This window comes from Pteropus medius, unplaced genomic scaffold (genome assembly GCF_902729225.1).
Source record: "Pteropus medius unplaced genomic scaffold, Ma_sr-lr_union100, whole genome shotgun sequence".
NCBI classification, from domain to species: Eukaryota; Metazoa; Chordata; class Mammalia; order Chiroptera; family Pteropodidae; genus Pteropus; species Pteropus medius.
In genome coordinates, this window is record NW_024346062.1 from 885,420 (window position 1) to 899,773 (window position 14,354).

Sequence of the window (14,354 nt, forward strand, 5' to 3'; positions counted from 1 at the left end):
ATATGCTGGCTGGGTCACGGTACTGAATGACAAATACTTCAGGAATAGTGGTTCTCAGTCTTTGACTATCCCTACACCATCCACATGAGTAATACCCTCTCATCAGTAACATTTTTTTATTCCATACAGTCATTCTTAACTAGGAGAAGCAGAGGGATCACCATCTGATATGGGGACACTTTTCCCTAGCTTGAATTTTTTGTAATAAGAGAATTGGTGTAAAAGGAAGAACAAAGATACAGAAATGAGAAGGCATACAGCATATTAAGAGAGCCACAACCAGTCCACTGGAATTAGAAGACAGGCAACACAAAGGAGGTTAAGACTGGAAAGGTAGATTTGGCCATGCTATCCTGAGGGGTTTCTGAACTCACATGACAATGGTAATGTGAACATTAATCTGGCACCTGTATAGAAGGACCGGAGTTGAGGAGGCGTCTGAGAATGACCAACAGCAATGGCCTATGAGTGAAGTAATGAAGAGCTCATCTAGAATGGTGGTGGCAGGAAGAGAAGAAACAGAAATGAGAAATAATACACGGAATCTCTAAGACTTGGCAACTGTGTAAACATACAGGAAGAGGGAGGATTCCTGGGGCTACAGATCTGGGAGAACAGAAAGAATGCTGGTACCAACGGTAGAGCATGTCTTCTTCTGGCTATATTAGGAAAACCAGTAGCTCCTGAGAAATCTAAGAATTTGGGGGAAAGAGTTACAGCTATTGTAGAGACTTAGAGATGTTATTATGAAAGAATTCACACAAACGTTTGAGCGGAAGCTATGGGAGTGAATGAGTCTCACAACAAGAAAAATGTAGAGAAAAAAAACTAAAAAATTAATTCACATCAATTAATATATTTGAAAAATAATGTGTACTAAGAACTAACTTTGGGGCAATATTCATTCATAGGTGACAGGAGGGCTTAAAAATGAAGCATTCAAAAGATTGAAAGGTCAAAGTTAGAAGGAAAAGAACACAGAGAGTTTCAAGTAGTAGGGGAAGAGTCATAAAAAGTTCAAGAAGGATAACTACTAAGAGAAGGCCACCAGGTTTGGGGAAAGATTATGGCTGACTTTTCAGAGAGTAATATTTGGAGGAAGTGATAGGAGTGAAAATCAATTTAAAAGGGATTAAAATAATTAAGTAAAGAGGTAGTAGACGGAGAATAGATTATTTTTCCCATCTCTCATGTTCATACACACTTTCTCTCTCTCTTCTATTCCTTCCTTCCCTGTCTCTTTAAATACTGGGAAAGACTTGAGTGCTGTGAATGGCAGAGGAAGGATTTGTGGAGAAAAAGACTGAAAGTGCAAAGGAGGCGGATAATTATCAACAAGACAAGGTCAGAAAGAAGCAGGACTTATTTTTGGTTAGTGGACAGGGACAGCTTACTCAGAGCTACATCCAAAGAAAAAGGAGGGTAACAGAGACTGTGTGTTAAGGAGCAGAGAGTGGCAGGAGACACTCGCAGCAGTTGGCAGCTCAGTCTTCTGCAGCAAGTGGATGAGATCACAGGCTTCAGGTAAAGGGTCATCCCTGAATGTTGACTTATAACTTGAATAATATAAAAATAGTTAGAAAAAATACAAGAGACATATAAGAATTATAAAAAATTTTTGGTTCCTTTGAGCATTAGTATTCTATGATGCTAATATTGTTGGTCTCGCATGGAATTAATGTTCAAGTTAAAAAATGTTAACACTGCTGTTTTATATTTATACCATGCTTTACATTGATCTTGCACATTTGATTTTTTTTAATAATAGCACTTGAAAGAAGTGGAGCATGTATTAACATTTCTACTTTATAGACGAGGAAACTAAAGCATAAAGATATTATCTTCCAACAACCCGTCTCATAGGACCACCATAAAATGAACTGTTTGCAAAGCCATACATGTAAGGTACCTTAAGGTCTAATTTCCATGCTCAATATCCCCAAAACGCATTGTCCATTGGTAAGAAATGGAAGAGGAAGAGTAAAAGTATAGATTTAGTTAGGCTGTGTATTTAAGGCATATGAATTTTCAGCACTAACATACTGTCATGCTAAATTAAGGTAAAGCACCTACCATCTGCCTTCATTACTCATAATTTAGAGCAGAAGCCACAATACTTGGTGGAAGGAAGACTTTTCTACAATTATAGAGTTGCCCATTATTAGAAAATTAGTATACTTGTTATTGCATGGTATACTCTGAATCACTCAGAAAGAAATAGAAAGAAAAAAATAGTTATAGTGGCTCCAAGGTAGAGAATACTGCAATTGATAATTAAAACAATCCTATCTGTCTATTATAGACAGGAAAGGCATTCTAATATAAAGAAAATTAGCTACATAAGCAAAACAGAGACATGAAACTATCGATATGAGTAACGCCTGAATTTCTCAAGTCTTGGCTCATTGCAATACTTCAAAACATTATACTGATGTTGTATAGTAAAATATTTTCAATTATTAAAAAATTAAACCTGATTACTGAAAGTCTGTGACAAAGAAGAAACAAATTGAGTCGTTAACCAGGGGTACCTCTGTGACTTTTTGATGGGGTCCTAAAGCCCTGCTTCTAATACTATATAGGCACTAAAGTCCATAATTTTTTGACTTTTACAAAACTTCATAAGAATAATTTTAATTCTACTCACTTTACAGTCACTGATTTCTTGTTTGGTCATTTTTTAAAATACTGATTTCTTATTCTGGGTTGTACTTACTGTCTGGGGCTCCTTTATTTTAAATAAGCTTTTGTATAATTTAAGTAGAAAATGAGAGGATATCAAACTCACTATGTGATAAGTTTTATATGAGGCCATATAAATAAACCTAAAAATCTCTAAGATTTTATATGATCTTTTGAAACAGAAATTTCAGATTATATACTATATACAGACACAAATTTTAAATATAAATTCAAGTTTAAAATAGGTTTTACTATATTCAAGAATATTTAAAATAAGGTAAGACAAATACTAGCCGATTTTTAAACATGCTTATTTTTCAACAATAAATCTCTGGATAGAGGAGGGCAATTATCTACTTCAATGAATTTATTTTCATCTTTGGCTACTCAGATGGCTTACTAAAGAAATGGATAAGCACAGAATAAATAAATGAAAAAATGGGTTAAAAAGAAAGCAAATTCAATTTAAAAGACAAGATTTGATCATATTTTCTACATATGGAATAATATAGTTTATTTATAAAAACTACTGCATTCGACGCCTAGCAGCAACATGATTCATTTATAGGAAGGGAGCAATCAATAATGATCAGAAAGGTATTTATTAGGTCTAAATTTTATATTAATAACTTTGTTTTGCAATTTATACTTTTTTTTTTTTGCTAAGCAGACAAAGTTCTAGGTTAAAAATATATCAAAAAGCAATGTCATTCTATTATATAAGTGGTTCTTTGTTTTTAAATACGAAACTACTGCATTTTTGTTAGTTAAGGAATGAATATCCTTTGATTAAGCCTTTAAAATATTCTATTATTTAAAGTACCTAACATTTTTTAAAAGGGTATTAGTTTCAAGTTCTTCTGATGCATGTACATTTACATTCTTTTACTCAATACTATTTCTGTGACTTCCTTTTACTTCGCTTTAGCAAAAGCCTCCTTTGTCATATTCTAGCCGAGAACAACAACGGCCACACTTATAAACACTGAGTTCTCTAATTTTGGCGGCAGAGGAGGAGGTTGAAAAAGGTTTCTAACTTCTCTGCAGGGTTGAGTTATAAGGGAAGCAATTATCTAGAAAAAAATAGTATAAAATCACCAGTGTGGGTGAATGAAGATAGTGTTTATTTTAGTTGTCAGTGATGATGTCAAATTCCTTTCCTAGTTTCTTGGTTTTCTAAAAAACATTAATTTTCAGAGATATTTATTCTTAATTAGGAAAGGCTATAAGAATATTTACTTTCGATTACAACAAATATGTAATCTCTTACCTTAGTGACTTTTCTGGATTCCAATTCATTTTCTGATTCTGATTCAGAATCTGAAGAACTTTCTTCTATTGAACTAGATTCCTCATTGGAAGAATCAGAAGTTTCAGAATTTTCATTTTCCTTCTCCCCATATTCAGAATCACTATGCATAATAATAAAATGTGATGTCAACTTTAAACCTTTTATAGAAAGAAGTTTAAGTAGTTAAAAAAAATCAAATGGCAAAGGTTGCCATCTGTCTATTTTGCCTTTACTAAACCTTTACTAAAGAAGAGTATTTCATGGAGAACCATTTCTTTTTAGTATATAAAAAGATGAAAAAAGTGGTTTTAAAAATCCCAGAACATATCGGTGAAATAGGAATAAAGGTTGTATTATCTATAAACAAGTAAGTCAGAACCCATTCAAAACCAATTATACCACGTCGCATACCCTCACATGCAAAAGGTCATAAAATAACATTAAATGATACCTTGAGTGGAAAATAATAATGAAATGTTTGATTTATCAGGAATATATATTAGGTGCTAACAGTAGCAGCTTCAAAGATACTTAGGCTGATTTTAAAATGTGGTCTCAAAATGCTGTCCTTCATAAGTTTAAGTATTTATACATCTACTTTTGCTAAAATAGACCTGCATTTTATATTTTTCTGTTCAAGAAAAGTACTTACATGTGTTCCCAAATATGATCCTAAAACACATAAGAGAAAATGCTAACTAGTTCAGAAGAGAATGTCTTACTAAAAATGTAAGATAAACAAATATAAAATTTTAAATACCAAATGATCCAACTTAAGTGCTGATCATTCATTTGCTCACTCCCTCATTTAACAAATATCTGATTGCCTACCATGTGCTGGGACTATGTTAGGTAATAAGTAGTTAGTTTTACAACTATTATTAGTAAAATACAGACAAATGATTTCCATGTGCCTCCCTTAGAGAGTTTACTGTCCACTGGAGGACACAGAGAAGTTAGATGGCATTGAAAATTAAATATGGTAAGTAATAAAAGTATAGTGTGTCATGAGACCATTTGGAGGGGCATCCAAATAAACTCAACCAAGACTGGGAATGCTTCCTAAAGGAAGAGACACATAAGTTGAGCAATTGAAATAAGGCAGACAGAAGGGTAGGGAAGTAGTTCTCCAAGGAAATGCATAACATATAAGATAGCCAAAAGGTCTCTCAGGGGAAGAGAGGTTCCTTGTGGTCTCTGCTATTTTCTCAAAACAGAAGGTCTAGCTCTCTTTACTGTGTATGTATTTTTAAGAATCTAGCTTGTGTCAGGCAGAGTTAGAAACTTCATACCAATCATCTAATTTAGACATTCCAACATATTCTTACTGGGTGCATTATTATATTATCCTATAATATTCAGGAAAGTTAAGTAACTTGTTCAAGGACACAGAGCCAGGAGGGGCAGAACTAGAATTTGAATTCAAGCCTGTCTTACTCTAAAGACCATATTTTCCCTATAACACTACTATCTCCCTTCTAATGAAAATACTTTGGAGTATAAATCTCAAATTTAGTCATAAATAATTATGATTACCAAAGGATGGTTTTGAAGGTATTTAAACCTCCTCAGCTTTAAAAAACTATCATACAGTTATATTGGGAATGGTTAAAAAAAATTCTGAGACAGGCAGAAAAACACATGGGGAGGGAGAGTGGTAAGGCAAGGGAAGAATCAATATTTCCTAGAATTGATTTTTGTGGAGGAAATATGATTTCTGTTTATTAAAAATGGAGTCATGGTAACATCTCAGAGCACATGTAATTATATGTGATGACTAAACAATATGTTGTTTTTACCTCTGGCAAAGAGCAGCAATTTATTATCCCCAATTCAATGGTTAAAACATGTACTTAAAAATACAAGGTTTCAAAAGCGTCTGAGATTCCCTTTGAGGTAATAAACAATTCTTTTAAATTCAAACATGGGTAAAGAGAAAAGTCCATTTCTGAAGGAAAAAATAATGAAACTAATCTAATTCGTGATTATAAATTTCTATCATACTGACTTTTCCTGTCTGAAAAGATATTTAGTTCACTGAACCAAACTTTCCCTTCCTAGAAATGATACTTTTTATAAACTAGGAAATCATCTAGGTAATCAGCTATTCTGATATTAAGCCAGAAGTATAGAATTTCTTTCAAAGAAAAGGCTATTACGGACCAAGTAACTCCTTTGTTGCAACAAGTGAATAATTCTGAACATATTTAACTTCTAGCTTTTAAGATAGGATTTTAAAGGTAAAGGTGTTATTTTGTTATGCATCACTCCATTTTGATGGGTAATTATTGTTTACCTTACTGCTTAGAGTTTCAGATGTTAATCTAATGAAAAGAATTTACTGGTAACTAGCTTTTTAACTTTGCAATGATGAAAAGCCTGTATTAATTTAACCTACAGATTTCATTTGTTCTGAACAGGAAAAACAATATAAATCACTTTTAAAATCATTAAATCCTGACTTAAATTAATAAAGTCATAATTAGGGCATTATGCTGTGTTTGTTATGGAAGTGGCAGGGCGAGCTGCTTTAATTACTGTCTGTAATAAAAGGAGCAGAGAGCGTACTGCGCCCCAATCAGTGCTGTCAGCCACGACTGAGCTGGGCTGCAAGCTCATCAAGGGAGCGGGCAGCAGGCTCCCGGGGAAAGGGCCATCATGTCTGCAGAGGCCACTCGCTGACAGCAGCGAGGAAAACAGACTCTTACAATCCAAGGTATTAGCCCCAATTACTCAAAATTTTAATGACACTTTAATACATGATAATGTTGTTGATAATGGGAGATCTTAAAAAGCGCTAACACTTAAATATCTTATGACTGACTTCCTTCACAGCCTTTGACTCTAATATTTGAATCATAATCTTTTTAATGTAACATTATTTAGAAAAATCAATTGTCTTAGTTACATAATGGCAAAGTGTTGCAGGATTTAATTTTAGCCCTCAGCAAAATTGCTACAAAAGGTAATTAAGTGTTTCATACCTACTGCTTGATCATTTAACTCAGTCTTCCAAGGTTATACCAATTTTCAAAATGTAGCCCCAAGATCTGTTAAAGTTCGAAATGAAAACTAAGCATTATAAGTAGTAGAATAATGTGAACTAGTATTTTAAATTAATTTTACAAGACTTAATATCTGGGAAAAAATGCACACACTTATTTTCTAATCCACTCTGTGAATTAAAGGGAAATACAGAATATTTTTAGAAGGAAATTCTGACAAAATAATTTACCCTTTTCCTTTGGTTTTGGAGTTCTTGTCTCTTCTGTTTTCTACCTCTGACTCACTTCCACTCTCACTCTCGCTCTCGCTGGAGGAATCTTCGCTGCTCTCATCACTACTGTCTCCTTCCTCATCTTGTTCTCCACTTTCACTTGCAGACTCACTCTCTGAAAAAAACAGAACCAGAAGCTCTTTGATTCATAGCCATTTAATTACACAGGAGGACACAAGTAGCTGTCAATAGTCATCACAAATGAAACCACACTCCAATCATTCAGAGCTCTGGAATCCTACAGCAAGGTGAGCGTGGAAGGACTCCGTAAGACACATAAGGGGCTCTGATAGCGAGTAGGGAAAAGCAAAGAAAAGATGAACCAAGTCAACCGAATTTAAGACCCATAAGTATCTAGATACGGCAAAACTTTTTTTGTTAAATGACATAAGGATGGCATAAGGGTGAAAAAATAATTTTTAATTCTTCTATTGATAACAGGAAATTTTATTTAGAGAAGAAGGCAACAACTGAATCTTCTTAAGAACAAATTCTGAGAGGGAATGAGCCATTCAAATCATCTCCAAAAATTTCTAAATTCAAAGGCAATAAGCAAAATTACTAATTAAGAAGTTATTTTAGCTAGCATAGGAGTTTTCAGTAGGTCTAGATATGATAGTTACATTGAAGAGCTATATATTTCAGTGTTTTATATACAAATTATGGTATACTAGGACTCTTTGCAGAAGTGATGCATACAGTATACTTACATGTATATTGAACATGAAACATAATCTTTTACCATTCGAAATGATTATAGAGTTATAGATTATAGAGGTATAGAGTTGTATCCCAGTTAAGAGGATAAACTGTAGTACCCTTGGGCAGAAACAAAACCTCAGGTTAAAATATTCTAATAGGTAAATAATATCTATTTTATGAGGACTGATTTAAGTATCATACAATAAAAAGCTGGGAATGCCTATATTCTTTTAAAGTAGCTTGTAGTTGTTAAAAGTATGAGTTCTCAAGTTGGAATGTCTGGTTCAAACCCTGGCTCTGTCGCTTACCAATTGTAAGACTAAGCAAGTTATTCAAACTCTCCAGGTCTCAGTTTCCTTCTCTGCAAATGAGGAAAATAATACTAGCTACTTTATAGAGGTGTTGTGAAGATTAAATTATTTGAAACATGTAAAGGTGATTGGATACAACGGTGCCTGCCAATCATGGCAAGGCATTCATATTATCAGCTTTTACAAAGAGCAACATTTATTTTTCCCAAACTTTACGAAGACAAAACTGCTAAATAAGGATATTTTGAACTTGTTGTGATATCGAAGTTGCACACGTGTAGAAATTAACTCAGACAACTACTGGCTTATGCCATAAATTATGAAAAGAAATTATAGCGCCTAAATTAATTACATGGGAGTTCAACATGAATCTGGGTCCAATTCGATCCAAGCATCATTACTTAAATTTTCAAGTTAGTAAAGTCCTTGAGGGAATTTGTTTATTCTAAAAAGACTAGTTCGTTGGGAAAAAAGTTTCATAATTTCTAATGAGAAAGATTATTTTTTCCCTCTAGTAGCTAGAGTGGAACTCCGGCTGCACGACTTACTACTATATGGATTCAGATAAACCCATGAAGTCTTACTGTTAATGGACTATTTCAGATACGTATTGAAAAAGTTAGCCTTTGAACAGGCATAATCTTGTGAATAAATGGTATGAAGACAAATATCTATATGGTACATTCTTAACTATAACAAACAGGTGTTTCTTAATGGCCTACATCTTTCCTGAAATTCCATATTTTTTAGCATTAACTCTGGATTGAAGTATTTTCTCCATTTTTCAGCTTATTATTTCAGAAGGTAATGTACCACAGATTAATTTATTAGATACTACAAAGAGTTTGATAGGGGAGACAGAGGAAAACATGAATGAATTACCTAAGAGTAAGGTAATGGATGACCAAGCGAGGGGCCCTGGTTCCCTAAGGAATAAAGGTTTTAGAAGAAAGAGGGGTCATTTGATCTTGAGTCAGATATATCTATTAGGCTAAGTTAATAAGAGTGTTAGTAACTTCAATATATTTTTCATTATGCAAATCACTCACAGAATTCTAGTATTGAAGGGAATGAAAAAGCATCTAACTCTACCTCTTCATTTATCAGATATAAAAGTAAGTGCCTTAATCAATTTACACAGCTAAAACTCAGGACTTCTAAATCCTTCCAATTTAGCACTTTGTTGTATATGGTTGCCTTCAATCGTTTCAGCTCTTTGTTTCTTTATAATACACAAGGGACTTATTAATTTTAGCTTTATCTCTATACGGGTTCATGTAGAAATAGAGGAGTATAAAATGGATGAGGAACAGACTGCTCGATGTTTAAAATAAACTTTAATTTTTACAAAGAAAGTTACTTTTAGAGGCCTGACTAAAGGCTTAGCAAATGTAAAATCACATTTTTCAATACGCTGATAAATATAACAGGCAGGCTGGGTTAGAATTTAGAAAAGCATGAGTTTCTGTTTCAGCTCTATCATTTATTAGCTATGTGTCCAAGAGAGAATGTCAAATAAGAAGGGACTGGAAATTACTTTGAAATAAACAGTGATATATTATCGTTAACAGTATAAATTTTATACTATTGAATATTATATACTAAGTCTTATCGTTTTGTTGGAGACATATAGCATGTAAGCTACAGTGAACAAGGTCTTTAAATAAATTATAATGCCTACCACTGTCGCTGCTGCTATCAGAAGAGTCCTCTTCCTCCTCAGATTCAGAATAAAATTTCTTAGCAGGATTCTCTTTCTTTGCTTTTCCTGCAGGAGTCCATTCTTTTGCCTGTTTTTTTTAAAAAAAATGTAAATATAAATGAATTCTCATTAAGAGACTCAGTCTTCTGGCAAACAATCATTCAGAATACACTGTGACAAAAGTAAGTCTCAGGCCTTAAAAGAAAAGGTAACCGTTATAAAAAAAAAGTCCTGGCAGTAAGGCTGATTCCGCTTTACTCCTGAAAAGAGGAACACAAACTGTCAGAGCCCGTTATATTTTAACCTTATTTTACATACAATTTTAAACACCTATTTGTTAGTCTAATAAGTCTCAAACTAAAGCAGTAGTCTAGAAGAGGTGAGGGCAATTAGAGGTAGACACAGAAATAACAATAAGAAATTCAAGTTCACAGCTTGATATTCAGGTAAGAAAAAAAAAACATGAAAATATTTAATGTAGGCAACAAATAGCCCTCACCTTCCCAACAGACAAAACCCCGGGGGTAAACCTTGACTTCTCTCTCTCATATCCTAAACATCTAATTCATCGATAAAGTCTTTAGCTTTGTTCCTTTACCACCTTGGGCAGAGCCATTTCTCTCTCCTGGATTACTACAACAGTCTCTTAACTGGTTATCTTACTTCTATGTCACCCATAACCCCCTCAGCCCCCACTCCAAGTTTGCTCAACACGACAGCTAGATTCTTTTAAAACCTAAGTCCAATCCAGCCTCTGTTTCGTTTGAAACCCTGCAACAGCTCCCCATTTCAGAAAAAAAGCCGAAGTCCTTACAACAGTCTGCTTGGCCGTGTGCGACCATGCCGCTCTTCCCTGGCCTCCCTGACCTCCTGCTGCTCTCCCTCCTAACCGCTCTGTTCCAGCTACTCCTTACCTTTCCTTCAAACACCCCAGGAATGCTCCCACTTTAGGGTCTTTCCCCTAGCTGTTCCCATTTCCAACACTTACCCCCAGATAACTTCCTCACTTCCTTCAAAACCTATGCACAAAAGTCACCTCAGGGAGGACGACTCTATGTAAAATTCCAACCTCCTATACCTGGCACTTCCAATCTTACTTTGTTTCCACCTTTTTCTTTTGGTTACAGCACTTATTATTTTCTAACATACAATTTATATAATTATACAATTTATATAAATTATACAATTTCTGATAGTATGTCAGCTTTGGGAGAACAGGGATTTCTGAATATTTTGTATACAAATATCTGGCAATAATTTCTTAGTTATTTGAACAGCCACTCAGAATTTAATACAGTGTATTAAAGTAAAATAAGTTATTTTCATAATTGTGACCTTGATTCATCAAGAAAAAATTAAATTGTTTTGTATACTCTCTTTTAAAAGGCAGAGAAATGTTATTTTTTTAAAAGGTCAAAGTGGTTAAGACTCATTTATTTAATCACGCTTTTAAGTGAGTTTCTATTATGTGCCAGTCTGCTAGAGTATACATTTTGTTATAAAGGAATTAATAGCATTACAGAGGTTCTTATTCAAGAATGGTTCTAAACGGTGGATATACATTAGAATCACCTGAGAATATATATATTTTTAAAACTAACACAAACAATAAAGATACTAATACTAAAAAAGCTAATACCTGGGATTTACCTCCTAAGATTCTGATTTAATTGGTCTGGTGCAGGTCTGACATAGGTTTGTTTTGTTTAAAGATCTCTATCTGATTATAATGTGCAGCTAGGGTTGAAAACCACTGACCTAAAGGGCTTAAGGGCTTAAGGAATGTTACTTAAAAAGGTAAGTTTCAGTAACCTAGAAAATTACTATATGAACAATAGAAAAATGACTAAAAATTACTCATATATTTGAAGATACATAAGATCAGCAATACTGCCTTCTTTATATATGTATTTAAAATGCTCTGTCCTCTAAATATGAATAAAGATAGTACTCTATAAACAAAGTTCTCCTATATTCAGTAAACACTAAAGTTCCTATTTTCTTAAGTCCAAACAAACATTTTTCTGAAGACTGGACAAAAGTGTGTCAGATCAATTTATGGGGAAAAAATTACTTAATTAAACTAAATCAACAAATAAGAGAAATTGAACTTCAGGGTAAGACTAAATCAACAAATAAGAGAAATTGAACTTCTATGGTCAAAGGGGCAAATTATCTTGACGTGGCCATCAACTACCTATAGAGTTTTAGACAATAAAAATATTTTAATTTGTTATGATCTTTTACGACTATGTTAATTGTAAAAAATATTTTAATTTGTTATGATCTTTTACGACTATGTTAATCATTCTAAGAAAAAGAAGTAACAAGGAAAAGAGAAGAGGAAAGAACAGCAAGGCACTAAAGTTCCTATGAGAGATAACATATTGATAATAGATGTGTTTATAAAGCAAAATACCCTTGATATGCAAAAGAAAGTCTTTCAGTAACTGGGAGGAAAAGGACTTTCCAGAACTAAAATTCTAATGGATCTTTAAAACTTACTGGTATCATATAAATAGGCATTATATTTGATGCCCTGGAAATGGTAGTATGTAATTCAAAGTGACTTCTAGTGTCACTCTGACTAGGTTCCCTGATGTTTTGATTAAAATATCAGATCATTAAACGTAGCCCATTTTTTTCTTACTAAGTTATATTTTATAGTCACAAGATGAGACACTGTAAGTCACTTATAGTAAAACTAGGATAACACTATATTATGTGCATGAACATTGATGTAACTTTGGGGGAGGGGTGAGGTAGAGTGAGAGGTAAGAAAGACTTTCTACATTGTTACAGTTGTATTTAATAATAAAATTATGTACATTATTTTTATATTTAATTGTCTTTTATAGTATAATTTTAAGCCAATATGTCCCGAGACAAAACTGACTGTTGAACAGTATCAACAGTCAGTGACAGTTTTAACTGTGTTGCATCAGTTATAATTATTCTCTATAAATAAGTTGCCAATTATGAATTTCTTGAACGTAGTCAGCGAAGTGAAAAAGAATCGATCTGTCTCTTTTGAACTGGACAGGTGAAATGAACATAAGAAAATAAGTTATTTAAGTACCGTTCCTATAAGGTAGTTAAAGCTTAGAAGAGCACATGAAAATGGCAGCCAGTCAACCAACCAACCTATCAGCCAATAGAAAGATACTACTGAAACCAAATTAAATTGCATAGCATTGCTTTCAATTTCTGAGAAGATAAACTATTTTAATTAAATTAATTAATTAATTATTTTGGGGGGGCGTGGAATGAGGCAGCAAGGGTGGAAACGGGAGGAGGATAAAAGGATGGTTTTATTTGGGCCAAAACATTATGCATCCAATAATGAAAAAGGATGAACCCATAAAAACAATGTGCAGGAACAATAAGAAATTAGGAGAGAGAGAAGATCCATGGAAAGAATCATAATAAAAAATATTCTCTTTGTATTCAAGCATCTGACCAAAAATTGTACATATAAGTCAATCTTTTTGAAGACTACTTAAGAATATGTAGACTTGAGCGAAAATCAGCAAACTTACTTACAAGGAAGGAATAGATATGCAATTAGTTTTAATAACTTTTACATTTTTAAAAATCACCTCTAAGTAGAGACAATTTTCATGTCACAACATGAAAATGATGGTGCTAAGGATAATACAGATTTGCAAACAAGTTTAGCCTCCTCTCTTCACTAAAATCCAGTAAGAACATGAACAGTAGACTCAGACCCAGTAGACTCACTCTGGGTTGGAATTCCAGTTCCTTCACTCACTATCTACGTGAACTTGGATAATTTACTTAGGCTCTCTGAACCTCGATTTCCTCATCTGCAAATGGGAACAACAATAACCATCACTTATAATCATTATGAGGTTTAAACAAGATAATGTTTGTAAAACGTTATCAAAGTACACTGTCAGGGTTTGCTAAATGGAGCCATTATCAGTTATTATTGCTTCTGTAAGTCTGAACAGTTAAAAGTATTTCTCAAAAGGATCAAATTACTTGGCTATGACAATTATAGAAATTCATCTATTTAAAGTAATAAAGATTTTCTTCCACTGTATATGATAAATTAATAGGCAAGAAGGTTAACTGATTTTCCCATAGGAGTTAGTGGGAAAGAACTCTGGTTATCTGAATCCTTGTTCAATATACCTTTTCTACCAGAAAAGGATCCAGAATATAATATCTAATTGTTCTTTTTTATTCATTCTACTTTTATATTTATATAAAAGTAGATATATTTCATGTAATCAATCTCTAAAGCCAATCAGAAGACCCTCTGTTTTTCTTGTTTATATAAGAAAGAGATAATATAAAGGAAGAACATTAATTCTTTTATTTTAGTAGCCAGCATTTTTAAAAGATCTAGGAAAAGAGTATTTA

General features: G+C 33.3%; 1 protein-coding gene across 2 annotated transcripts in view; it reads right to left on the reverse strand.

Annotated features, from left to right (window-relative positions):
• AP3B1 (adaptor related protein complex 3 subunit beta 1) overlaps positions 1-14,354 on the reverse strand; it is a 212,354-nt gene that overhangs the window by 73,634 nt on the left and 124,366 nt on the right. For both annotated transcript variants that reach the window (XM_039874889.1, XM_039874890.1), the window contains exons 18-20: positions 9,945-10,053; positions 7,209-7,365; positions 3,953-4,094 (exon numbers count right to left, since the gene is read on the reverse strand). In XM_039874889.1, the coding sequence (XP_039730823.1) occupies positions 3,953-4,094; positions 7,209-7,365; positions 9,945-10,053 (408 nt within the window). The remainder of the gene's footprint in view (positions 1-3,952; positions 4,095-7,208; positions 7,366-9,944; positions 10,054-14,354) is intronic.